Source organism: Folsomia candida, unplaced genomic scaffold, assembly GCF_002217175.1.
Source record: "Folsomia candida strain VU population unplaced genomic scaffold, ASM221717v1 Fcan01_Sc002, whole genome shotgun sequence".
Taxonomy (NCBI): domain Eukaryota; kingdom Metazoa; phylum Arthropoda; class Collembola; order Entomobryomorpha; family Isotomidae; genus Folsomia; species Folsomia candida.
Genome location: NW_019091194.1, coordinates 15,887,985 through 15,913,316, shown reverse-complemented (window position 1 = coordinate 15,913,316; position 25,332 = coordinate 15,887,985). Strand labels below are relative to the sequence as shown.

Genomic DNA, 25,332 nt, shown 5'->3' with positions numbered 1-25,332 from the left:
GAAATCTCTGCAATTTTATTAACTTGTAGCTCAGGTAGTTATTATTACGCGATGAAAAATCATTGCCCAACCTGAACATTTGAATAGTAATAGGAGCACAGAATCTGATACGCTTCAGGCTTCTTTAAGAATTTCTAACAATATGCCTGCAACAGGTTATAAATCATTCAGTATCGTGATATTTAATGGAATATTTTCTTCTGCAAACTTTTACCAATCATAAAATCATCGTTTCAATTCAAAGATTGTCATCCAATTAAGCTGTGAAAATATCAAAATAATTTTGTGGTGATTGTGCATTTTGTCCCATTTCTGAATCGTGTTATAAAGTACGTAATCCTTCTCAGGGGAAAGAATATTTAAAATATCCAGTTACAGAGAACGACAAAAATTCAATTATTTACATTAGGCTGCTCATCCTTAAAATGTATAACAACGAGTTTAGATCTTAAAATTCTCAATCCGCAATTTAATCCGTATTGTATGCATGCAAAGGAAATGTAATCTCCTTCAAGCCAGTCAGCAAGTAAATTATAGTGAGTGGATTCAAATAACAGTGGTTGCTCTTACATAAATGCAGCGATTTGTGGACAGAGTTAAAGTTGAGTGAGATGAGAAGAAGCTGAGCAAAAAATTAAGCCACCTTCTTCATCATGTTAATGATTTAACTCCAACTGAGCGATTCGCATGAACTTGAGGTTCAAAAGAATCAAATTCAAGTTGCAGACGACTCGTAGGATTTATTTTGTATATCGAAACCTGAGTCAATTCCCATCAGATGAGTTCTTTTGAATTGAAGCCAACGAAGACAACAACCAGCGAGGTTTTACGTTGTGCAATGCAATCAAATAAAACTTGAAAAGATCAAGTTTGAAAATAAGAAAGCTAAATATCCTGTACAAACAGACGATCTGCAAAATTATCCGAGTTTGTACAAGTTATTTTACGGGTCAAAACTTACTGCTTGTTACAAAACTACTGAATTTCATACATTCCATGCAATTAATTACTCAGATATTTTGGTTGGGTGAATATTTTTGGCCGAGCACAGTGGGATAAAAATATAAATCCAACCACAGTTATTCGGTCAAACCGAGTGTTTCTGTGATGAATTAAAAAATATTATTACGGGAAAAGGAAATCCGACACGCATGGACGAGCATCATTAAAATTAATATCTACGAATGGTAATTGTCAAAATGATTACGTGAAGCTCGTCACCAGTGTTTGCTTTATCTTAAAAGCCGTGTCTCTTAAGCCGTGTGTCAGATTTCATAACGTTTCTTTAATCTCTCTCATTTAGATTTGAGACAGTGTTTTGTGCGAATTTGAGGTGGACCATGTGAGATTTTTGGCTTAGCGAATAACAATATATGTAAGATCTCTGGGCTGGTAGTATCACAGATTTCATGGTTATTAAAAACGTACATGTACAGTTTTTACTGTTTTGCAGTTTATGAAGTATGTATTATTAAGCAAGTCTTAAGTCACTTTATATTCCACATCCCTCTGACACATGTATACATGGTTGTTAAATACAAGGAATTTATATTTTCAAATTATCAAGTTATCAATCAGACTAACGAGACCCTAATATGGAAATGAGATTAGATATACGTCCTGCCTGATATATGCACAAAAGTGGAATGCGTGAAATTTTTTGTTTTATTAGTTTACCAGCTAAATATGCACGAAAGAAATGGAGACATGCCTTCTACAGTATTCACTCTTGGTCAAGTTGGCTTACCTGATGTGTCTATAATCCAGATTTTTCTGTCTGACTTTGGGTTTCCCGTCGTCGAATCGTATTCTACGAATAATATTGCGACAACACTTGGCACAGAATACAACTTTGTAAAATATTGTTGAAAATATTATAACACAAAGTTTTGCACTTTATTCCCCGTAAAGAATTTCTCGTAAAGTTGTACAGGCGTGATTCGTTTCGTGTTGGCGTTGTGCAATATTTATGTTTTATTTTTTATCATGCGTATCCCACACCACAAATTAACACGAGATGTCAATGATAACTTATTTTGCTATTAAACAACCCAAAAGCAAACGTCTGATAATTTTATTACGATTATTACTGTGACGAGAGCATGGTACGTAATATTCGAACGCAGTAGTCTCACCAGTTTCTCACATGGTTTTTTGTCACAAAACAAAGAAAACAAAGACGAGTCAGTACAATGCAATTACAATTTAAATATATTCACATATGAACGACACGCTCGGTTTGATACGGCATGAAAACGACATATGAGGCCAACCGTATGTCAAATTGTACGGAAGGAAAATTTCACTCCGTGAAATACACGGAAAGGTGAGTGAGACGATTTCTTGGTGATGCACACCTGTCCATTAACGAGCGGAAGTCGTTGGTCTTTGAGGACGCAGTCATACAAGATTCGACTGAAATAATAAGCAAGACTGCTGCCACCGAGCTACTCTTGTTTGCTACAAGGATACTGGTCCAGGAAATTAATACGGAATATTATTCGGAATACGAGCAAATATTACGCTATGTCTCCCTCCCTCCAACTTCTTCTGCCCTTGCCACTTGGTACCTTCTTCTTCTCTTGCAACGTACTACGGAAAGTTGTAAACTGTGTACAACGAAAGAGTTTTTTAGGTTGAAATTTCTGACACACAAAACAATGTGTTCCTTGCTATAATAATCCCTGGATTAATGTTCCCCAGATGGCCCCTGGTATACTGAGTCACCGTTTTGAAACAACCGTATTTTATCTATATGTTATCAATATATCTCATCACTGAACATTTTTTACTACGAACTTCACTTCAGGACCCAAATTAAGTCCCTCCCAAAATTAGAAGAAATATGCACGAGTTTTGATATGCTATAGTTGGCACTTGAGCGGATGAGGCAAGGAAGGAACGCCGTATTTTTTATTCCAATTTCTCAGGATGGAACTGATCGGTGACCACAAATTTGCCGTACAAACAGCCAAACTGTTGGATGAAGACTGCAGCAGCCTCGAGTAATAAGCAAGGACTGCTTTCGTTACACACCACCTTTACTACGACTACCTTTCCAAACAGGTAGGTCGGTGAAGTTAGGCTGGCGAGAGCATGCATGCGGCAGGTAAATTTTGAGAACTTGCCTTCATGATGGGATATGGGAAGAAAAAGAATGGTGAGCGAGTGTCAGTTGCTCGATGCTGCAGTTAGGAATAGGAACAGGTAGTAAATGAGATGAGACTGCAATTCTACGTAAGAGATGCGATGCGCTTACATATATTTACTGAATTGCTTGGGTAGTTGAAGGCGTCTTCGTCGTAGTTCTCTCTCATCTCCTTCTTCTCCCTCTCACCGAGTTATTTAAAAAAAAGTCATGCTTGTTCACAACAGAGTCCCACGAAGGAACTTTTTTTAGCTTTTTAAAGCCTGACGAGTGCCTCCAGGTCAGTAAATGCATGTCTGCTTGGCATTACATACACTTGAGCCTTGCGCCATGTAGAGCATTGTTACGCTAGGTTCCGAAGGCTTTCGAGATGAAGAACCCTTTATGTCCTTACATGTGCATGCATAGGAAGACAGACGAAAAGAAGATCAAGTCTGGTTTGTGTAAATGTGTTCAACTTGTTTGAAAAATAAAATGGCAAAGTCAATGATTCAACTATGGTCATATTTTTAATTATAACATATTTATGTATATTATAGCAAAGTCGTACCTATTTCTAGCCAAATGACACCATTATGATATTTATGCAGCACGAGATCAAATAACACTTTTTTAATTGTTTGTCTTCCCATTATGCTCGATTCCCACGTCTCATTCATGCACACAATTATAAATAGTTTGCGACATGTTTATACTGGAAAGTTTAGTTATCTCATCAGATTTTCGACGTCAGCATAAAGTTTCAATTAAATTTAGTGTTGTAATTCGAACCTACGCTATTTGCTGAAGCCATTTTTGCTTGCTAAATACTTTAGGCTGCTGACCATTTGTCTCAAGATTCGGTCTCAGACTACGAAATCTGATCCAGTTTGACGCCGTTAAGTTTATGCTACATATTTATGTCATTTGAATATGTACGTATTTGCTGAACTGATTTGTTAAAAAGCATTGCTCAGTCGTGCCTAGGACTTCAGCCTGATTCAATCTAAAAGTGATTATGTATAAGTGAATACTTAACAAAATGTTTGTAAATTCACTTGTTAATACCCTCGTTCGGGGGGAAATAAACACGGAGAAGGGAAAAGATTGGAAATTTGACGGTGTTCCACATAAATTCAGGCAAGTCCGATCCCCTTCATCAACCTTTATATAAATAAGCATCGCATAATTTGCGTCTCAAAATTCCACGATTTTATTACAAATTTCAGCTTTTCAGTTGAGAAAGGAATATATCTGGTGGGAGTGGACCTGCTTGGCCTGCCCCTCGACAGCAAGAAGGAAAAGGAGGCCACGACGGTATACTTAAGCGTCGTCGAGTCGGACATTTTGAGGAGGAGGAGGTGGGGGCGACCCATGACATTGATGCCATTGAAGGTATTCAACGTGGTTCTCGAGAAGGACAAGCTCACGAGGATCCACTTGCCGTTTCCAGTTCGGATTCAGCCTGAGGTTTGGGTGGATCTTGGCGTCCAGATCGAAGTGAGTTTTGAACTTGAAGAGACGAGATTTTTTGCAGAATAATGAGAACTATATTTAATTGGTTTCCACCGGCTAAGAAAAGTATATTTTTTTACTAGGGGACAAAGACGGCCATCATGAAAGCAAAGGGAGGCGACCAGATACTTGGAGATGACAAGATGGTGGTGTTTCATACCTTATTCAGTAGAAACACTCTTCAAATGCCACAAATACATTATTTGTTGGCCTGAGTTTCTGGGTTCCAAATTTTCCCAACTCTTGTAAATGGTATCAACATGAGAAATATCTAATGGTAGTGGTAGTAATATCCTCCAGCATGTAAATTCATAATACATTTCGTTCTGAGCCAGAACTTCTGACTATGAGATTTTATGAGACTTCTGCTTGTTATGAGTGACTTAACTTGATAAGCACTTTAATTTTAAAATGAATTTGCTAAATCTTACTCTACAAGAGTAACAATATGTAATTCAAAAATCATGGTTTCATAAGTTAAGCAAGTTGACTTGAATAAATTAATCTAATTAGAGTTTTTGGGCATCATCCGGTCAAGGTTTGCTTAAGTACACTACCACCCAGCTTGGCATTTATTGGAAAATTGGAAAATATACTATCACAATCATCACAACTTCTACATATATTTCCAACTGGTTTTGAAGTTCTACACAACCTGTGACGATACATATAAAATCATCGATTCGTGTTTTTGGAGACAATTTTTTGTCACTTCTATATACAACTTCATATCAAATCCACATCGTGCATTCTCCTCATACCTGCATCTCAAAACTACGCTGTCGGCTCTATATTCTACGCATTCCAAGTCGCAAAGAAATTACCCAAATGATGCAGCAATTCATTCCTAACCAAAATCCCTGCTGTAACCTGATACATTATGATCAGTAATTGCTAGAAACAAGACGACCTATCCATTTTCAAAAGCGTGGTACGTATATGAGTAAAAAATAAAGATTCACTTCTCGCAAGTTTAAGAGTGAAACTATCTATAATTATTATTATATGTGCTTGTTTTCCTTCAAGCATTAAATTAATTGCCCCAATTACACAATATGGGAGATGTCATAAAATACACAGAATATGTACAAAGCCTGCATGACCGCTGGGAAGAAATTCGCACATGTACGTATGTACTACATGTGTGTACGCCGAGGCACCCCGGGACGAAATTCATTACATATAGTAAATCATATATAGATTACAATCAATACATACAAGAAGAAGAAGTGAGGAGCATATGAACTTGTGGAGAGAAAAGACAAAAACAAGAAAAAAAATTGAACAGGAGCTTCGAAACTCGTCAAACTACATGTCCACAACTGCAACTTTTACCCCATGGACTGGATCTTCGTTACTGCTGTATTTACACAGAGAACGAATGATTACAACCTTCGAATGGATCATGACAAGCTCATCTATCTTTGGGCAGATCTGGGAGCATGATTAAATTATAAATTTCTCCAAGGAATGCAAAATATGGTAGAACATAACCATTATTATTTTCCACTAGCGAGGGGTGGTGCATGGCGAGGAAATTATTTCAAAAACTTGATTAGTTGGCTAGCCGGCTTATTGCTTCATTGAATAAAAACATGCGTATTGTTTCAATAACTTTTGGCTGAATTGGATAATAAAATGTTTTGCACGTATCTAAATCGGAGAGTGGAATTCGATTTACTTTTTGAATGTTTGGAGAAATTAGATAGTTTCCTAATGCAAAGAGAACTGTTGAACAGTAACTTCGTGCTTGTATGCAGATGATTTTTGCACCAGGCTTTGAAGTCTTTTTTTTATTCGCATATACCCAATCAACGAAGGAGCGCAATAAGTGAAGCACAAGGAAGAACCACTTATTTCTTCTTTTGTCATAAAATCAACTACTTTTAATTTTATTGCACAGTTCCCCATGAATATTAAGAGCAAAAAATGTACGTGAGGTACATGCCGACACACAATGTTAATTAAATAGTGAATGGCAAAATGACAAGTTCTTAAATCTATTAGTTTTTTAAACATTTAAAAAAATTAGCAATTATTTGGTATTAATTTTGAGGTTGTGCATCTTTGTGTAGGGTGCATAATGTTGCCAGTACTAATTGTAAGTATGTCTGTAAATTTTCACTGTTTTTTATATAAAAAAGACCGCAAACTAACCTCAAACTGCTTGAAACTACTTAATAAAAGTTCAGTTCGTAACTAACCTCACTTCAAAATAAAGCGATTAGTTGTTTGTTTGCTTATTGCTAGAAATTACTTGCAAGTTCGCACTTGGTACTTGTGAAACTCAAATTCCTAAGCTGACTTTTTAGATTGTGCGATTTTACTTATATCCACCCACCCACCAGCACCGTTGTAGTAACAACCAAGACAAATTTTAATCGTATTCACAATTTGGCGTTTGTGAGATGTGTCTGCTAACTGGCACTTTACCGATTCCGAGATGACATTTATGGGTTTGAGTATGCATGAAAATTTAGGTCGAATTTTTGATCATCGTCAAACAAAATCATCACCATCATCATCATGGGACTACTCATCGCTGCTTGAGCCTAAACACTTTTGAGTGGTTTGTCGTGCAAACATAATTAGGACAATGATCTACCTTTCTCAGACATGATTTCACATTTCACAACTTCACAATTAATTTATATCTGCTTCATTTGCATTTACATGGACATTTGCCATCAAACACGCCACTCTTCAACATGGCTTTTCCACCAAACGAACCTGTATTTATGTACATACGGATGCCTACGAAATGGGTGTAATATCATAAAGATTTTTTTCTCTGCTGCCTGTGATATACATATAAATATGAACGCATACATTGATTTTTGAGTGTTTATTACTCTTGTAGAGTCAAAGTGTAAAGTTGATCTACATAATTGAATATAATAATTGAAGTTGGCAAGAATCATGATACATAAACATGCAAATTGTTATTTCTTGCACATTCGAGCAGGACTATGTACAATCCAATTTGATACACAAAAGCGATTTCGGATGATATGATAAGCAATATTCTATTTGACTTCCCAGAAACTAAAAGCCGGGATGGTGTGGATGTGTGGTGCGTGAGAAAGCCCTGAGCCGGAATTGGTTGCCGGAAAGATAAGTTATGGTAATTACTTCAAACATGATTCTCGTAATTGAATTTCTTATCTGTTCCTTACAAGAAAATGAGATGACGGCCAATAAGTTATATATGTTGTTGTTGGGCTCTAAATTTTCTGGAAATAAAAGGTTTTGTCACATTGAATTATTGGATAAACGAGGATAGTTGATAGTTAAATAAAGTGTATGAAACGTAAATTGAATACCAAGTAAGTAAGCAGCAGGTTAAAAGCATTTTCATAATAAGAAGCAGAGATTAATTCAAAACCAGAATTAATCTCTGAAAGCCTTAAAAATTGATTTATTAATCTCAAAGAAATTTCTAAAGCTCGATAACAGTAATCGACCACTGTCAAATACGAGAAGAAGGTGACATACTCGAGAAACAAGTATAAGAAAATCCGTTGATGACGAATATAACACGCACTATGCATACATTCACGAAATGACTCTACACGTTTCACAGATTAATGACAACATTTCGATTGGTTTTTGTTAGCAAATGCAACAACATGTGGTTGTTTAGCTCATTTTTAACACCTGTCATTTGCTAGAACGCGCATACAATTGCTTCAAAACTATGTAAAAAAAAAAGTTATGAGACAAATTGTGCTTGATTAAATTGACGTTATGTGTCCCAGTCCACTTTGTGACAAGAGAAAATTGTTTGTCGAGTTTTCTGTGAGTAGGATTTCAATTGGGCAAGAAGCGACAGTCCGCAAAAAGTTATTTGTTGTTAAAGAGACGACGAGAGAGACGAGAACAAAAACGGGATGCGGTGACCGGCTTTTGTACTTATTTAGGTTTCTTCAACGGGAAAACCGCTTAATTTTTCGGACAACACCTGCACTGCGTTATCAACTTATGGCTTTTTGGATCCTCTGTTTGCATATGGCAGCATGCAAAACATAATGAGAACGACATGTTAAGTATATACTCATAAACTCTGATACGCGTACATATGTATTAGGGAATAAATTTTATTAAGCATAATTCTGAAGATTGTTGATGATCCTGGCAAGAGAAGAGTTAACGGGAAATGATATAATCCTCCTTTATTTAGTAAGTAAATAGTACGACAAATGCTTGTCCTACAATTAATGCGGTGAAATTCATAATCGCCATTAAATTTTTTATGTCTACTTGCAGAAAACGGATTTTATATGTCATGATACATTCCTATGTACATATTTTATGATGGATTAATTAAATATTGTCATACAAGTTAAGTCACACAAGCTAAAAGTTTGCAGAAAATGATGCAGATGGGAAACCTGCGATTACAAGAATATTTGTACGATTTTTCGTGGATTTTTCTTTTACGGAGTCAGTACTTTATCATTTTCTCGTACACGCCCAGAGTGCAAGGAGTTCCAAGGTAGTAAACAGCAAGGTTTTAGGTGTAGGGTGCCTAGTGTGTAATTAGATGAATCAAAGAAATCAAACCATAATTTAGCGAGAACATAATCAAGACGGGATTCATTCAAAATTTTGCTAACAAGGCAGAGCCAGCTTCTGCTAATGCTTGTCTATCAGTCATGTCATGGGAAGAACCAGAAGTAAAATTATCTCAAAACTTGACATGCATTTCAATTCTTCTTGTGACGTTTCCAATCTCCACCAACTAAAACTGGATGTATGTACATGGCTCCTTTATTCCTAAAACATTTATAATATTGCAAGAAAAATAAAGCATCTTGTTTTCAAAAAATGAGATTGGGCGTGAACCGTCAAAAAAGAAGTTCACTTTGCGCACATATCTGCAGTATATAGTAAAACAGATAACTATTACATGTTAGGTATGCATGCATGTATGTACTTAAAGCCGCTCAAGTTAATAATTACTGGATGGCAAAGATTTAGCAATTATTTCGAATGATCGGGTAAAGTGTATGAAGTTGCAAAAAAGTGAGTGGATAGTAATCTCAAAATCAGTGCCTTAATGGGACTATTCGTATTTCGTGATAAAAATGCAGATCAAGAACAAAAACTGCAAATCTGAGCAAATGTTGTACTACACGAGACTTTATGTTTTGCATGGCCAAAGTGTTTCTGGGAATGGGTGTGAATCCAACAAATCTTGAACGAAGATTAAATTGGTTGTTGCTTGAATTATTTATTTTGAAATAAATAGAAGAAACATGTATTTTATGAAATACAATCATTTTTCCAGACTGAATGTGTTCACTACAAGTTACAAAATTTTTCATAAACATGAATATGTTGTTGTACATACTGTCCCTCAGGATATATCAGCGTTTATTTACCAGCGGAACGAAGTGCGGCTGAGGTGTAGCTATTGAGATAGATTTGTCCATATAGATTTGTCTAAATATATAATTATGAACTTATTTTTAGGCACTAGAAAGAGAGATTCTGTTTGAAGTCTACACATCGTGTATGTACATCACCCACGGAAAGTCAACCGCTTAGAGAAGCACGAAAATGTCTCCATATTTGCTCCAGAGCAATTCTCAAAGCGTAGTTTTTTTATCGTATGTAAATTCTGATTGGTAGAAAAAGAATATCAATCACAAAATTCAGGAGTAATTTTATGGCTAAATTTTACCACAAAAAATTCTATCACGTTGTGGGATTCAGCTAAAGTACTATTTTGCATGCTGACAAAAGGCAGCAAATGCGAAAAACGTGCTTCTTGTCCAAATCTGACTATGAGAACAAAGTTCATTGAGTTTCGTGCACTTAAACTGTTTAATATTGTAGTGAAGAAGAGGAATCTCGCCTCGAAAAATTCGACTCATGTCCATCCACTTTCGAAAAGGGTGCACCCCACGAAGCCCAGATTTTCATTTCACTCTTTTAATTTACAAGGTCGTTATTACTGTAATAACAACGTGCTGACTGCACACAGTAGAGGACATGAACGCAGAGAGAGAGAGGGTATTACGGGAAGTTGAGTTCATATAAGAAACAGAAAATTGATGAGGCGTGCATTATTAAGCAATTTTATCAAATTTACTCAGCCTTGTAGAACAGCAAATAAAAATTAATATCCAACTTGTAGAAAACAAAAAACAAAATGATGCAATGAGAGAAAATGGAAGAATGCTTTGTTAACAATCAGTGATTTAAGCGGAGAACAATGCCATGTTTCATATGCTCGAAAGAGTGGCTATTATTACAAACAACTCATCCTTTATCATCCACATCGCTTGTTCAAAGTGAGTGTGTAAACCTTCATACAATTCATGGAATGAATTGAATTTTGATCCATCCACAAGAATAGAATTTATGCATGTATGCATTTTACGCAGTGTTGAGTGAAGGCTGCACACGGTCACGACAAATGTATGAGAAATACGTTCCAAATCCTCACCAAGAAAATTACCGGTAAGGGGTCGGCCCTATCGGTCTCGAGTTAATTAAGGAAGACAAGATTATGTCTATCACACATACTTCTGAGAACTCAGGAGTCCTCAGCCTTAGAGCTGTGGATTCAAAGGGAGCATCATATCGTATGCATACTTGTTTTTGTATTCCGTTTCATCTCACACTTAATTAATGCCCTGGTCAAAAATAGAGGCATATTAAATCAGTGAAATCTCGTTGTTTCTAAAGACTGCCCCATTTTTTGTCAGTATGAAGAAAAACACACGGCTGTCTGAAAATTCTCAAATTAATCTTTCCAGTTTTAGGTAGTTACCTTTTGTATCATAATGGGCAAGCAATGTAATTATTTCAAGTCATGGATTAATATGAAATGTCTTATTACAAGCTCCTACATTGTTTGTTTAGGGTTGCTTTTAATCATCACTAGAAAAATCCGGCTATGCGTCATCTTGTTTATACCGCTCGGTCCATCAATGTAATACACGTCAAATATCGCTCACATTCATGTCAAGAAAAATAATTAGAAGATTTGCTCTAGTCAATCACGGAAGTTTTTGGTCGCTCTGTATATATTTAATTGTGTTAATGGTACATATATAACCAAAATGGTGTATGTGGCCAAATATATGTAATATGAAGTATGTTAATATTATGTATGATTAGAAACAAAGAATTTTTTCTAAAGTCGTGACTCCAAGTTTCCATTTATTTTGGATCGTTGATAAATGCGTACACTTTTTTATGCATACATATACCTGCATCATGAAAACTATATTTTTATCTCTGAATTGGGGTTACATAAATAATGGCTCCGGGACGGTAATAAGTTTCTTGTTAGCTTACTTATTGCTAGTTTCATTTTTAATGCGTTTAGCTTTCTGCGTGCTCGTCTCCAACAATTCGCCAAAGAGCTCTTTATTGATTTTATGATATTGTTTCACTGTCTGTGCTCTCTTTAATTTTTCGGGGTCGACAATTTTCTTGGGTTTACTTGCTGGAGTCTTTTTGGGCGCCTTCTTTGTCATTGTCTTCTCCTTCTCTTTCGTGTAGTTTGTCAAGGGTGATGAGCACATCCATCGTACCGAATATGCAGTATTGGCTGTCGATGAAAATGGCGAAATCTGCCAGTTAGCAGGCTTGTTGGCCGAAGAGAGGATTATGGACGAGCTTTTCAAGCAATGGCGGACAATTCGCACTGATAGATGAGCAATTGGTTCAATTACTTTCGCCATTGTGGTCTCCTCCACTGATCGGCATTCACCTGTCAATCAAATTCACTTTGCTTAATTGGTAAAAGTCCAAGATTATGTAGACAGATGCACCTATGCTAATGACAATGTTATGCTATAGTATGTATGTGGCTTGATTTAAGCGTTAATTTGATGGCTACCACATTCGTTAAAGCTTCCTTTTGTGCTGATTGCTAAAAGAGCTTCTCCCAAAACATTTTACTTATAATATAAATATTATATATTGTTTTTACATTTATTTATGTATAAATAATATGAAGTCTGTTGGTATTATGATTAGAAACGAATAAACTTTTTCCAAAGTCGTGACTCCAGTTTCCATTTATTTTGGATCATGTACACTTTTTTATACACATATTACATATACATACACCTGCATCATTAAACTACGCTTTTATCTCTGAATTGGGGTTACAAAATCTCTCCAGTCGTCATCATAACTGACCATCTTCTCTTCTTTACTACGTGGGAGAAAGATAATGGGAACAGAACAGAAGAGATCCGACGCAATGATACTTTTATTTAATCAAAGCAGAATACAAAAGGTATTACATTATCCACGAGTAAAAAGACAATCATCAGCGAGAATCATTGTTGTCGGTCTCTTGGAGAGCGTAAAATGCTTTTAGCCGCAACAGCCACTTGTCCCAGTATTGGTCAACATCTCCAGGCTTGAGTGCGAACGTGTGACCAGGTTTCCCATCCTCATAGGCAATGGCGATAAGACCCTCAGTGATCTGTGGGGGTGGAAACGCAAAAAAGTTTAATCAAATCGGAATTAACCAGCGCCTCCGTTTTTGATTTTCAGTTGCTTATTCTCATTCAATATGTATACAAGTTGATAATAATTCAACTTTAGACCACACTGCTGGAAAGAGATCCCTTTGACCAAAAGAGTGCCCAAAACCTCATGCAAATTACGAAAATCTAATTTGTTCATAAAATGAGTAAAAGTTTATACAGAAGAAGGTGGGGATTAATAGCAAGCAGGTTGAAAATTTCTTGTCATGCGTTCATTTGTGTATATTACAGGGAGGTATAAAAATGAAACGCAGCGAGGGTATTATCAGGGAGAAAATGGCCATGCTATGTTGTCCATTAGAATGAATAATAGTTTTCCACAGGAGAATCCGACATCAAGAAATGAAGAGTCACGATTACGCGATTGAGTGAGACTACCAACCAACAGCTAAAGTGCATCCCTCGAATAAAAGTAACTTCTTCGCGATGAACTACTGGCTACATGTTCAACTACTTTGTTAATACGGTTTCGGATTTTAAACTTTGATCAAGCAGATAGTTGCTAACTGCAGGATACTCGAATCTGGAAATATTGAAATGAAATATGTCGACTGGACAATGTTAGACTTTCTGGTGTAATCGATACGTGTACTTCTGTAATGCTCACTTTGATATATTTCTAATCTTTCATCGCTAATGTCTTCAATAACATTTCTAGTTACGCACATATTTCACCGCAATGTCCAAGGCGTGCAATAAAATCGTCACAAAACTGCGGATAAGATGAAATGGTTTCTTGGCACATAATCTGATACGAATAGAATTCTAATGCAATAAAATGATCAATCTATCTATCTGAGATTGATTTATGGTCCGCATAATAAATCCGACTGGGGAGACAAGCAGTCAAACAATAGTGGAATCTAACTCACCTTCAATGTTCACATACACATCTATATGCGATAATATTAACTGTCTGCCTACATAAATGAAATGGACTGCTGCATATCGAGTCGATATACGTGTGTACCTTGGCATTTTAATCGTCGACTCTATTCAATTCGGGATAATTATACGAATCAAAGAGTTCGAAATTGATGCAATCAACCCGTGCAAACTTTGGTATTCAAATATGGTTGCCAATCATAAAAGATGTGAAATGACTTTTTAATGTATCGATGATTTGCTGTTGATTTGAATCTGATGGAGATGAACGGGAGTAAAAAAGAAATATGCAGCCAGCTCTTCTTCTTGCTCTTCTCCATTTAAGTAAGTCGAGATTATAGATCGATTGATTACTTACCTTTGGAAGTGAGTAGTTTTGATCATAATTGATGGCACCTATGTACGAAGCGATCTGGAGAGGCGTATCGTAAGTCATCGAAACGAATGGCTTTTGTTTTATAGAAGTTTTCCAATCGATTACGACTAATTTGTTCCTATTTAGAATTATATAATGTTACTTAATAACTAAATTCTTAATTGCTTTCTTAACTCATCCTTCATTAATTCAAAGCATAACATGTTTTACAAAATGTGAGCGTCTCACTCGAACAAAGCAACACAATCCACAATCCCACAATATTTGTGAATGGGGTGAACAACGCTGCTTTCCAAGACGAGTACCTTTTCCACCAAGGGCAAAATATTCGTCAAACTTTTCCAATGTCCAGCTATTGACTCGGGCACGACAATTTCCTTCATCGGAGTCCCACGGAGGAAAGTTTCAATATTGCTGTGCAGCATTTTTCCGTTGTTCAGCATATCTACATACAAACACGAATAAAAAGAAAGATGAGGAATACAAAATGTGATTTTTTATTATTCATATTTATATATCCGATGCAACGCCACAGATTCATCCGTCAGCATATTTGATTTAAACGGTGAGCGAGTCAGTCAATACCACCAAGAACGTAACCAGCTAGACAGACCAGCAGAATGCAGAGTCGAGGAAATTCTTTCCGAGATCTGTCAGCATTTTATCACTCACAAGCCAAGAAAAACAAAGGATTCGAATGCGTCTGAATTGAAATTGGAGCAAATACTTTTTTGCACATGCAGACAAAAAGCACATTTTGCATACTCTGTTATTCTAATTTGCATATGTACTATCGTCACCCACATGTCCTGAATCATTCACAGCAAGTAAATATTATACCTAGATCACCAACTAGCTACATAAGTAATTTATACATGGCTACTATCCTCCTTACACAGACAACCATGATGCGAATACTTGGCAATGTCATTCATTTCAAATTCCACTTGGTAAAAAAGCTCGAGTCATTCTTCGTACACGAGATTGACTGTTGCATGCACATTCTTCAAGAATTCTGACGGACATGCTCGCAAAAATTAAAAAAATAAGAGAATGATGATGCTTCGACAACCAGCAGAAAAATAGGTAAAACTCCACTTAAATAACTTATGTACGTACATATATAAGTATACACCGCATGTACTTGACTATCTGGGCTTTATTTTTCTACACCATTTGATAACTACTGAATCAGCGAAGAATTTCCTATCTCATGCATGCTTGAGGTAAAAGAAGTCAATTTGGAGCTTGTGACCAACACCTCGTAGAAAAAGTAATCCGGCTTAAGCTGCTGAAATTCTCTCGCAATCGCATTTTAGCAAATGGAACGGAATGACAAGACGAAACAGGGCAATAAACTTAATCTTAGAATGAATTCTACCGCATTGTTGATTATGCATCCTTCTTACATCCTTTAGGATTTGGCATTAAGTAGTTCGTGCTAGAGAGCGAGTCACCATCTTTTTGGCGTACATTATTCACCTCAGAGGACAACACTCACTCCCCTCCTTTCCCAATTCCACCTCAGGAAAGAAGAACAGGAAAGCTCTTTGGGGTTCAGTTCGGTGACAAAGAAGTGACTTCACAATGGGATTAAATTAGCATCAACACAATCTCACGTAACATGACATTAAGACCGAAACAAGAGTACGTAAGAAATGCATGCACAAGACTTTGTGGAGACGGGCAGAGAATAGGAGGAAGTGGAAATGCTCTCCTACTTACATAGGCATTCAAATCGATGGATGGTCATCCTTGTCGTCATCATCATCCACTGTTTGACTGCTTTGTTTTGTTTCAAAACTAAATATGTACGTGTACATGTACTTGAAAACCATTGTCTTTTTCCGTCCGATTGAATGAAATTGTGTTGAGCCAGTCTTGTTAGGTTTTTTTTCCTACATATTTATAGCATATCATCATAATCATGGGTGGACGGACGGACGGATAAACTAGGGTTCTAAAATTGAAATTAGCATTTATTTGTTGCATTACATTGTATTCACTCGACAAATACGCCTCATGCCTGAGTGACTGATGTGGTGTGTGGGATATGCAAAATAATTGGACAAATTATTCTCATATGTCCATGTGTGTCTATCATTGCAGATTTCATGTCAGTTTATTTCACCTTCGTGTCTTTTTAGCAACTGCCTCAGGAGCAAATGTAGGAAGCGCGTTACGGTGACTGAACTAGTCGTACATGTTGTTGTCCCATTTACTAACTAGCTGCTATTTATAGCTGTGCGACTGTCAAATTTAGATAAGAAAATCCACAATGGGATTTTGATATGTCTGTTGCCCGCAAGGAAAATAAATAGCTATGAGCACAACCAACGTCAAAAAATGCTTGCGGGTGGTGGTTGGTTGGTCATTATTCCTTCAATGAAGGGCAGGTATTCAGCTATTCGGATATTCAGTAATTATGGATGTTCAGATGCGTACACAAAATCCAACAATGACGCAACATACACACAGTAAATCAAATGTATTCAAAACCACCAATTGAATAAGAAAATAATGTCATGTTTCAAAATTAAAGTCATGTTGGAAGCGTGAAAACATGAATTAAAAGATTTGCATACAGCTCAGATCTTGAATATATTTATAAAGAAACTCCAACTAATGGCACATCGTATATATGTAAATTATCCACTAAAACTGTGCATGTACTATGCTCGAATATGCACCGATATACAAGTACATACATATGTGTAAGCATATGTATATATGCAAATGTGCTTATTCACATCACAGGAGACAGTAAATTGATAATAGGCTTGAGCAAAATAGCTCATAAAAATAATTGGTTAATGATTGATGATCAGCATGATGTATTTGCATTGCAAATTTTATTAATCCTTTCTCCCACACACAAGCTGCAAGATTTTGACAATCTTACTTCTTTATGACAATACTAGTTTCCAACAACAAAACTGCGAGACAAGACTGTTGCAAATTCAACCAAATCTTAACTTTACAGAGCAAATCGCCATCGGGGTCCGTTTTACACGAATTCACAATCAATTGTAAAATATATGTACATACTGAGGATGAGCAAAGTGTACTTTTTTATCATAGCCGACAGAGATGATTTTTTTTTACTAATTCTAAGCGAATAAAGTCGCAGTAAACTGTCAGCTTGGAGAGCGATCGTGAGATTTAAAAGTTTTTGTCCTTTAGTTTAACTTCATGCCGTCTGTCATAATTCGCAGAGATGTTACACGTAATTTGCGTGAATGTTTTTTCCTTTGCTTAAAGAAACACTTTGGTGTTCAACCATACAGCAAAAAAGAAATAATATTTTGTATGATGATCGTGTGCTCTACTGTGACTGAGAATCATCGGATATTTGACCGCCTCGTAAAAAATGGACGAGACACACAAGCGTCAAATGCAAATATGCTGCTAAATGCAAATACAAGTAATACATATTCCGAAAACGGACACCATAATAAGTTATAGACCACGAATTGGGATGACCGACTTACTTTCTTTGTAGGCAAGGAATCCTTCTTCACCCAATTGAGAAATCATCTTAGCCTGCCATCGTTCCAACGCTGCAGCTTGTTCTTTGGGCATTGTCGAGCTTAGGATTTTGGAAACGCTGGGTAAACGTGGAATAGAATTCACGGCTGGATGATGATCGGATTTGATGTCATCATCAATATCATCACTCGTCTTTGGGGAGCTGTACCTTGATGATGATCTTGGAAATGGGATTGAAATGATTTGGTGGTGCTTTTCGAGTTTCTCATCTTGTTCTGGGACAACATGGCCGTCGTCCAAAATCGGGTTTAAATAGTAATCATCATCCCTGAGTGGTGGCTCCGAGACTGCAACAAGTTTCTTCTTGGTCTTCTTAGGATTAGTTTCCTTTTTAATGCGTTTAGCTTTCTGCGTGCTCGTCTCCAACAATTCGCCAAAGAGCTCTTTATTGATTTTATGATATTGTTTCACCGTCTGTGCTCTCTTTAATTTTTCGGGGTCGACAATTTTCTTGGGTTTACTTGCTGGAGTCTTTTTGGGCGCCTTCTTTGTCGTTGTGTCCTTCTCCTTCTCTTTCGTGTAGTTTGTCAAGGGTGATGAGCACATCCATCGTACCGAATGTGCAGTATTGGCTGTCGATGAAAATGGCGAAATCTGCCAGTTAGCAGGCTTGTTGGCCGAAGAGAGGATTATGGACGAGCTTTTCAAGCAATGGCGGACAATTCGCAGTGATAGATGAGCAATTGGTTCAATTACTTTCGCCATTGTGGGCTCCTCCACTGATCAGCATTCACCTGTCAATCAAATTCACTTTGGTTAATTGCACTGAAATATAATTTAAAATTACAGCAGATGAAAAAGTAGCCGGCATAGAAAGGAAATTGTATGCAATGGAATCAATCAATTGGATACAAGATTAGTTAAGTCGCTGCTAATGGAGTTTTTTGTCAGGCTCCCTAAATGGACATGCAATGGTAATCCTTCACCCGTAAGGAACAACCAATTCCTGAGTTCATAAATAATACATTGTAAACGGCAACACAAGGAGAGAATTAGTACATTCATCAAAGCTTTGGGTCATATGTATAAGCATGCAGTATGCATATAACAGTGGTTCCATTGGACAGTAAAAAATTACTTTCATTACCACCGCAATTAACCACCCGTAATCTTTTGCTTCTGGTCTGTAGTTCTGTTGTTGAAGGGAGATCTTTTAGTGACAACTTATTTTAAAGTCTCAATTTGAACCGATGTTATTTTGAGCGAAAACCCACAGTGAAAACTAATTTTGAGTAATTTTAGCTTTTACTGTATAATTATTGTCAAATATGAAAAAAACGCTATAAGCAAGCTCAAGCTGTTCAGCTAAGGAACTAAGACGCTTCATACAATCAACCATTCTGTTGACTTTAATAATTTTACCACTTATGCAGAAGTCGGAATTTAAATTTTAAAGGACGATAGCTTGCTGCATTACAGGGATTACACGTTCGCCAAGCTAGAGATGTGGTGGACATGACATTATGACATTGGGCTAGAAGGTTAGAAGTTTTAGTAAATTAAAAGCGTGGGCCATTTGGCTAATTTGACGTTGACAAGACATGACGCTCAAGTACATGCGATAAAAGTCCAAGATTATGTAGACATATAGACAGTGCATATATGTGAAGGACAATATTCTGCTATAGTACGTAAATAGCTTGATTTAAGCGATGATTTGATAACTTCCGTATATGAATAAATTACAAAGCATCTTCTAATGGAATCTAATTTTCTAAATTCAAAGCCAGAATTTAACAGGGTATTTTACGGGGGTTGTGGGTCAAGGAAAATTAATTCTCAGTACATTAAATTCTATATTGGTGCATTACACATTTATTTTGGGAATGATTTACTACGTGATTAGTCAGCTCATCAAACATAGTAAAAAATATTTTCACAAATGTGAATGGTCAATTTTGATGAATATTGATTTAAGTGCGATTTGAAATAAACCGATAACGTAACACCATGAATTTGTGTAATAACAATCAAAATTTTAATCGCCTCACACATATACTGCAAATAACAAAAGCTACATTATTGTAGTTAAAATATGTACCACATGTTTAGACATATTATCAGTATCTGTAATACGACAAAAACTAGCTCATAAAGTGGCAATTTAAACGAGCTTAGTTAAGTTTACACATTGGACTTTCGTTTTTTATCCAATTTTTTCTGCATAGTTTTTACTTTCTTTTTGAGATTGTCAACATCAACCTCGTCATTGGTATTGCTTTTAATTTTCTTAGAGGAGGAAGAAACTTGGGGTTCAGGTGGAGCTATAAAGGCGGAATTTCTTTTCGCCTCACGCACTTTGGCTGCTTCTAATTGCTTCTCTTTCTTTTCGAGGTACTTTTTCATTTTTCGTTCTTTCTCTTGTAAAAAGTAGTCACCAGACTGAAGTTCTTTGTCAACCTATACCAATATAAATCGTAGTCGTGAATCGAATTTTTTAAAATCCAAAGCACTGCTTTATTTGTTGAATAAGATATATATAAGTACCTTGCTTTCTGGTTGAGGTGGTGGGAAAGGTGTGTATGGCTTTTTAATCTTTTTCTTCTTTGGCTCTTTTCGCTTGCTAAGTGTCTTAGATTTGAATTTGGGTAGGAATCGTTCCCAATTTTCATCCTTCAGCTTTGGATCCTAAATTATCATTATCATCAGAGTTATTACATAATCTGAAAACCAAAAGCGTAACAATAAATATAAAGCCATCGAAACTTACTTTCATGAGTTCCTTTTTAATCATCAAAGTTTTGACGTGATATATTGGATGAATATTTTTCATGGTGTCCTCGGAAATTCTCCGAACCTGAAATAGACATACACATTGTCAATGCATTGACTAACGATATGGACGAATTTGGTTGATAATAAACTAACTGAAACTGAGTGAACCACAAAATATACTTGGATGAACTACTAACATGGAATTCTGAGATACTGATATTACTAATATTGTAGTAATTACTAATGCTTGAAAATTAAAAGTCAAAAAATAGTTTTGTCCAACCCTGCGTTCATTCATCATTTACCTGTTGCAGCCCTTTGTAAGGTCCAACTGCTGAAACGGTGTTACCCTGCACTAGCACGTAGCAATTCGTCAGTAATTCGATTGCTTTAAGCGTTGCCCCGCTGGGTCCGATGAGTCTTTGTCTTCTCCGTACAAATCGTTCTCGATTCCTCACCAAGCTTCCAATTTTTACAATGTCAGCGCCCATGTCATCCTATTGAAACAAGTCAAACGTGCAAAGTTATACATGAATACCCACGAAATGGTCACTCCATTTTACCTGAAGGACTTTCATTGCTTGTTCGAAAGGAACCGATCTGGCCATCAGTTTAATCATATCTCTCGCTTTAACAATGATATAAGGATCCCAAGTCTTCCTCGTAGTTTTAACTGTCATACTTCCTTCGACAACATCCAGCTCTCCTTTTAAATCGTACTCTATAATGGTTAAATGGTTAATATATTTTGGCAAATGTGTCATATTTAACGTATAACATACCTGACAAACATTTTTGCACCAAGGGCCAAGCTTCTCTTAAATATTTTTCTCGGTATTTCGGAAACAAAGTGGCAAAAGAACTTTCATCCGCAAGCCCATTTGGATTATCTTCTTTCTTAAACTCTGGAATTTTCATTTCCCAAGCATTGTCGATGGGACCGTGCGTCTTCTTCTCGTCATCACTCCCTTCCGCCATTTTATTAGAATCTACCAATGTCAAGTACACAAACAAAATTGCAATTCTTTGTACTAGTGCTGGTAGCTATTTAACTGTCTTGAGTTCTATACGGCAACTTGTGAATAAAGTCCTAGTCTAACCCCGGATTTCAATTCAACACTGTCTTGACCTGTTCAGGAATTAGTTACTTCTAGGATGCCAAACACAGCAAAATTCCCGTGCAAATGAGGACAAGGCCAACTTTGTGGTATTTATTACTCTCTTCACTTTGTCTTTCAAAGAAATACCCGTCAGCAAAATATGTGACGACAAATGTCATTGTATTGGTCAGTGGCCCAGCAATGGAAAGGTCACAAAAGCCCAAGGCGTAGTAATACAGGAGTGAGCCACACTGGTTGAGGCCGTATGTCGAAAGGTATTTCCAGTTTTGAATAAGAAACTTGATCTCCTCCCAGAAATTGCGAATCCAAGAGTGTGACTCACTTTCACACTTTTCAATCCCTTCAGAACACTTTTTCATGAGAGCGTTGGTGACTCCCCATAATATGGCGACCAATGGGAGGAGAATGTAGTGGTCGAGCATTGCAGTGGTTTACAAGAGCAAGGGGTGGAGAAAGCCATTAAAAGAAAGAAGACGTCGACATCGATGGATAGCAAGATGGTCAACCTGTGGCATATCACATATAAGAGAAGGGGAGGAGGGAGGGTATGAGCCAGCAGGTAGAAGAATCAGTGAGGATGGGAATATCCTGTGACCTCGACTGACCAGTGACCAATCAATGTGTTTGTGTCAACCTGCCACAAAAAGAACCCGTGTTTGATGATAGTATTAGTGAAAAAGTGGAAATGAGCTGAGAATTTTGTGTTTTTGGATTGAGTATCATTTCATGAGTATGAAATGTAATTTGGACTGTAAGGTGAAAGCAGAGTAATTGGCTACACACTGAATCAAATGAATGATAAAAATGAAATGCAAGTTTCTGAAGGTTTAGATTAGATTTAACTTTTCGTAATTATTAGGAAGACATGCGATTTGATTTCAAATTGAAATTTTCAATGGTATAACAATTTAAATATTTTTAACTATCGATACAATTGCAATAAACAAAGATGAAACGGTTAAAAAAATGCAATAGTAGACAAATTATTTTAGAATTACCTGATTTAAGTGCAAGCTACTTTTTCACGGTGTAACACAAAATGTAAATTGCCCCCGTAAACTGAAGTTTGAATTTCAAAGTTTATGATGATATGATCCTTTCGCCACAGACTCTAAACTATTCTGTAAAAACTCACTTATCTTAATTTTTGTGGTACAACAATTAGCAAGATAGAAATTAACAATTACTTCAGAATTAAAAAAAAATAAGTAGCACGTGTTGGAATTTTGATGAGGTGGAGAGTGAGAATCGTGACAGCCGCTCCTCGCGGGGCACTCAGCGATGTGGGAACTGGGGTGAAAGCCATGAGTGAAAGCTAACAATTTTCATTTCATCTCTGAACCGAAAGTGAAGACGCTAGTTATTTTATTTCAGTCTGATTAGTGATGCCTGCCGAGTCCACTTAGTAGATAATAGTAAACATAGTATATTTACTATTATGTATAACATGCAGTACAACTAGTACAAGGAAGGACAGTTATAATATTCAGAAAATGAGAGTGAAAGTAAATAGAAAAGATTGGCATATAGAATATGATGTTATACAGTTAATGTAACAAATTCATTTTTTAAAGAATATATACTGGAAGCGAAATGTATCACATTATTAAATGGGGTCGTGACTAAATTCTATAACTTATTTTGTTTTCTCCTCAGGTACAGTGACAACTTCATTAACAGCGTCTGTGACCACCTCGGTTACAGCGTCTGTGGCAAATTCGGTAACAGCTTCTGTGACCACCTCGGTTACAGCGTCTGTGGCAAATTCGGTAACAGCGTCTGTGACCACCTCGGTTACAGCGTCTGTGGCAAATTCGGTAACAGCTTCTGTGACCACCTCGGTTACAGCGTCTGTAGCAAATTCGGTAACAGCGTCTGTGACCACCTCGGTTACAGCGTCTGTGGCAAATTCGGTAACAGCGTCTGTGACCACCTCGGTTACAGCGTCTGTGGCAAATTCGGTAACAGCTTCTGTGACCACCTCGGTTACAGCGTCTGTGGCAAATTCGGTAACAGCTTCTGTGACCACCTCGGTTACAGCGTCTGTGGCAAATTCGGTAACAGCGTCTGTGACCACCTCGGTTACAGCGTCTGTGGCAAATTCGGTAACAGCTTCTGTGACCACCTCGGTTACAGCGTCTGTAGCAAATTCGGTAACAGCGTCTGTGACCACCTCGGTTACAGCGTCTGTGGCAAATTCGGTAACAGCGTCTGTGACCACCTCGGTTACAGCGTCTGTGGCAAATTCGGTAACAGCTTCTGTTACCACCTCGGTTACAGCGTCTGTGGCAAATTCGGTAACAGCGTCTGTGACCACCTCGGTTACAGCGTCTGTGGCAAATTCGGTAACAGCTTCTGTTACCACCTCGGTTACACCGTCTGTGGCAAATTCAGAAGTACTTTCAGGAATTAATTCGGTTGTGAAAAGTGTGTCTAATTCGGTGCTATCGCTTGTAGCCAACTCATTAACTTCAGTGACCCCAGTTGTAGAACCCGTAGTCAATTCTGAGACTAATTCGGTGGTCACGACATCAATTTCAATATCGGTTGAATTAGTGACATCGGTTATTGCATCAGTGGTGTCCTCAACTGTTTCGTTGTCAGTTTCGGCTAAATCTTCACCTACAATGTGGGTGGAATCCTGTGATGGTTGAGAAGTTGGCGTTCCGATGGGTACAACTCCAACCGGCACATTACAGCATTTCACTCGTACATTATTTAAAGCCGTGTCATCTCCTGTAAATCATGTTATTATGCAATGAAATATCAGCCACCCCTCGTCGTTAAATAAAAGTTTACCGAATCCTTGATGATACTCGACCTGGGTCTGAATTCCACAAATACCTTGACCAGGTTCGCACATTTGAGCTTGGGTGTAAGCACTGGAGCGATACACGTGACCACTGGGCTCTCTGAAGCCTTCGAGCTCTTGCCCGTCGGCACACAGCAGCTTAAAGTTGACTGCGGCCACGTCATCCTTGTTGCGCCCCTGGTAGGTTTGCGACATTAACTGGAAACCTTCAGCGTACGTGGTGCAGTATTGTGGCTTCTGATATCTTCCAAACGGTCCTCTGAAGCTAGAAATATCCTGCACCGACTTGAAAATTATGTTGCCACAAAACATTTTTATAGCATTCACAGCAGTATTGTCAGGTCTGCGTCGATGTGCTTCCACCTTTAGCTGAAACCCAGTCACCAGCAGACCATCCGTACAATTCTCAAATTCACCCCAGTGCCCGAAATTTGTGACCAGAGGACTTTGCAAGATATGGTCTGCGTTAACAATAGTTAACACAACAAGCATAATAAGTGCCTTCGTTATCATGATGATGCTTTCTGAATTATTTTCTACTAGTTCTACCTTCTCCGAGTCGATTTCGGGTATTTATACACTATCGCAACACTACCAAATTTGCTAACTGCTCTACATCACAGTTGGATAAAATTCAAGGGAACAGTTGGTGGGAAGAGGTCACAAAGAGGTCTATGAAAACAAGGAGAGTGCGAGTTATGAGAGGTGACAAC

General features: G+C 37.3%; 4 protein-coding genes across 5 annotated transcripts; 1 reads left to right on the top strand and 3 right to left on the bottom strand.

Moving 5' to 3' along the window:
• Positions 1–4,083: 4,083 nt before the first annotated feature.
• LOC110844706 lies at positions 4,084–5,157 on the top strand. The gene is made up of 3 exons (XM_022090976.2): positions 4,084–4,267; positions 4,357–4,627; positions 4,726–5,157. Exons 1-3 carry the CDS (start codon positions 4,170–4,172, stop codon positions 4,855–4,857), a joined length of 501 nt encoding a protein of 166 aa, XP_021946668.1. The 5' UTR covers positions 4,084–4,169; the 3' UTR covers positions 4,858–5,157.
• Positions 5,158–12,652: 7,495 nt separating this feature from the next.
• Positions 12,653–19,280, bottom strand: LOC110842821 (mitochondrial genome maintenance exonuclease 1). The gene is made up of 5 exons (XM_022088650.2): positions 19,059–19,280; positions 17,914–18,705; positions 14,651–14,867; positions 14,405–14,540; positions 12,653–13,097 (listed from the first exon to the last, which is right to left on the bottom strand). Exons 2-5 carry the CDS (start codon positions 18,674–18,676, stop codon positions 12,939–12,941), a joined length of 1,275 nt encoding a protein of 424 aa, XP_021944342.1. The 5' UTR covers positions 18,677–18,705; positions 19,059–19,280; the 3' UTR covers positions 12,653–12,938.
• A 646-nt stretch (positions 19,281–19,926) lies between these two features.
• LOC110842822 (KRR1 small subunit processome component homolog) lies at positions 19,927–23,337 on the bottom strand. The gene is made up of 7 exons (XM_022088651.2): positions 22,806–23,337; positions 21,469–21,675; positions 21,250–21,407; positions 20,992–21,183; positions 20,682–20,768; positions 20,459–20,599; positions 19,927–20,371 (listed from the first exon to the last, which is right to left on the bottom strand). The coding sequence occupies exons 2-7, from the start codon at positions 21,662–21,664 to the stop codon at positions 20,096–20,098; spliced, it is 1,050 nt and encodes a 349-aa protein (XP_021944343.1). The 5' UTR covers positions 21,665–21,675; positions 22,806–23,337; the 3' UTR covers positions 19,927–20,095.
• LOC110843513 (mucin-5AC) lies at positions 23,156–25,183 on the bottom strand. Of its 2 annotated transcripts, XM_035847618.1 has the most exons (3): positions 24,607–25,183; positions 24,173–24,543; positions 23,156–24,076 (listed from the first exon to the last, which is right to left on the bottom strand). In XM_035847618.1, the coding sequence occupies exons 1-3, from the start codon at positions 25,130–25,132 to the stop codon at positions 23,444–23,446; spliced, it is 1,530 nt and encodes a 509-aa protein (XP_035703511.1). In that variant the 5' UTR covers positions 25,133–25,183; the 3' UTR covers positions 23,156–23,443. The 2 variants fall into 2 exon arrangements, with proteins under 2 accessions (XP_035703511.1, XP_021945171.1); XM_022089479.2 differs by having other exon boundaries at positions 23,156–24,543.
• Positions 25,184–25,332: the final 149 nt, after the last annotated feature.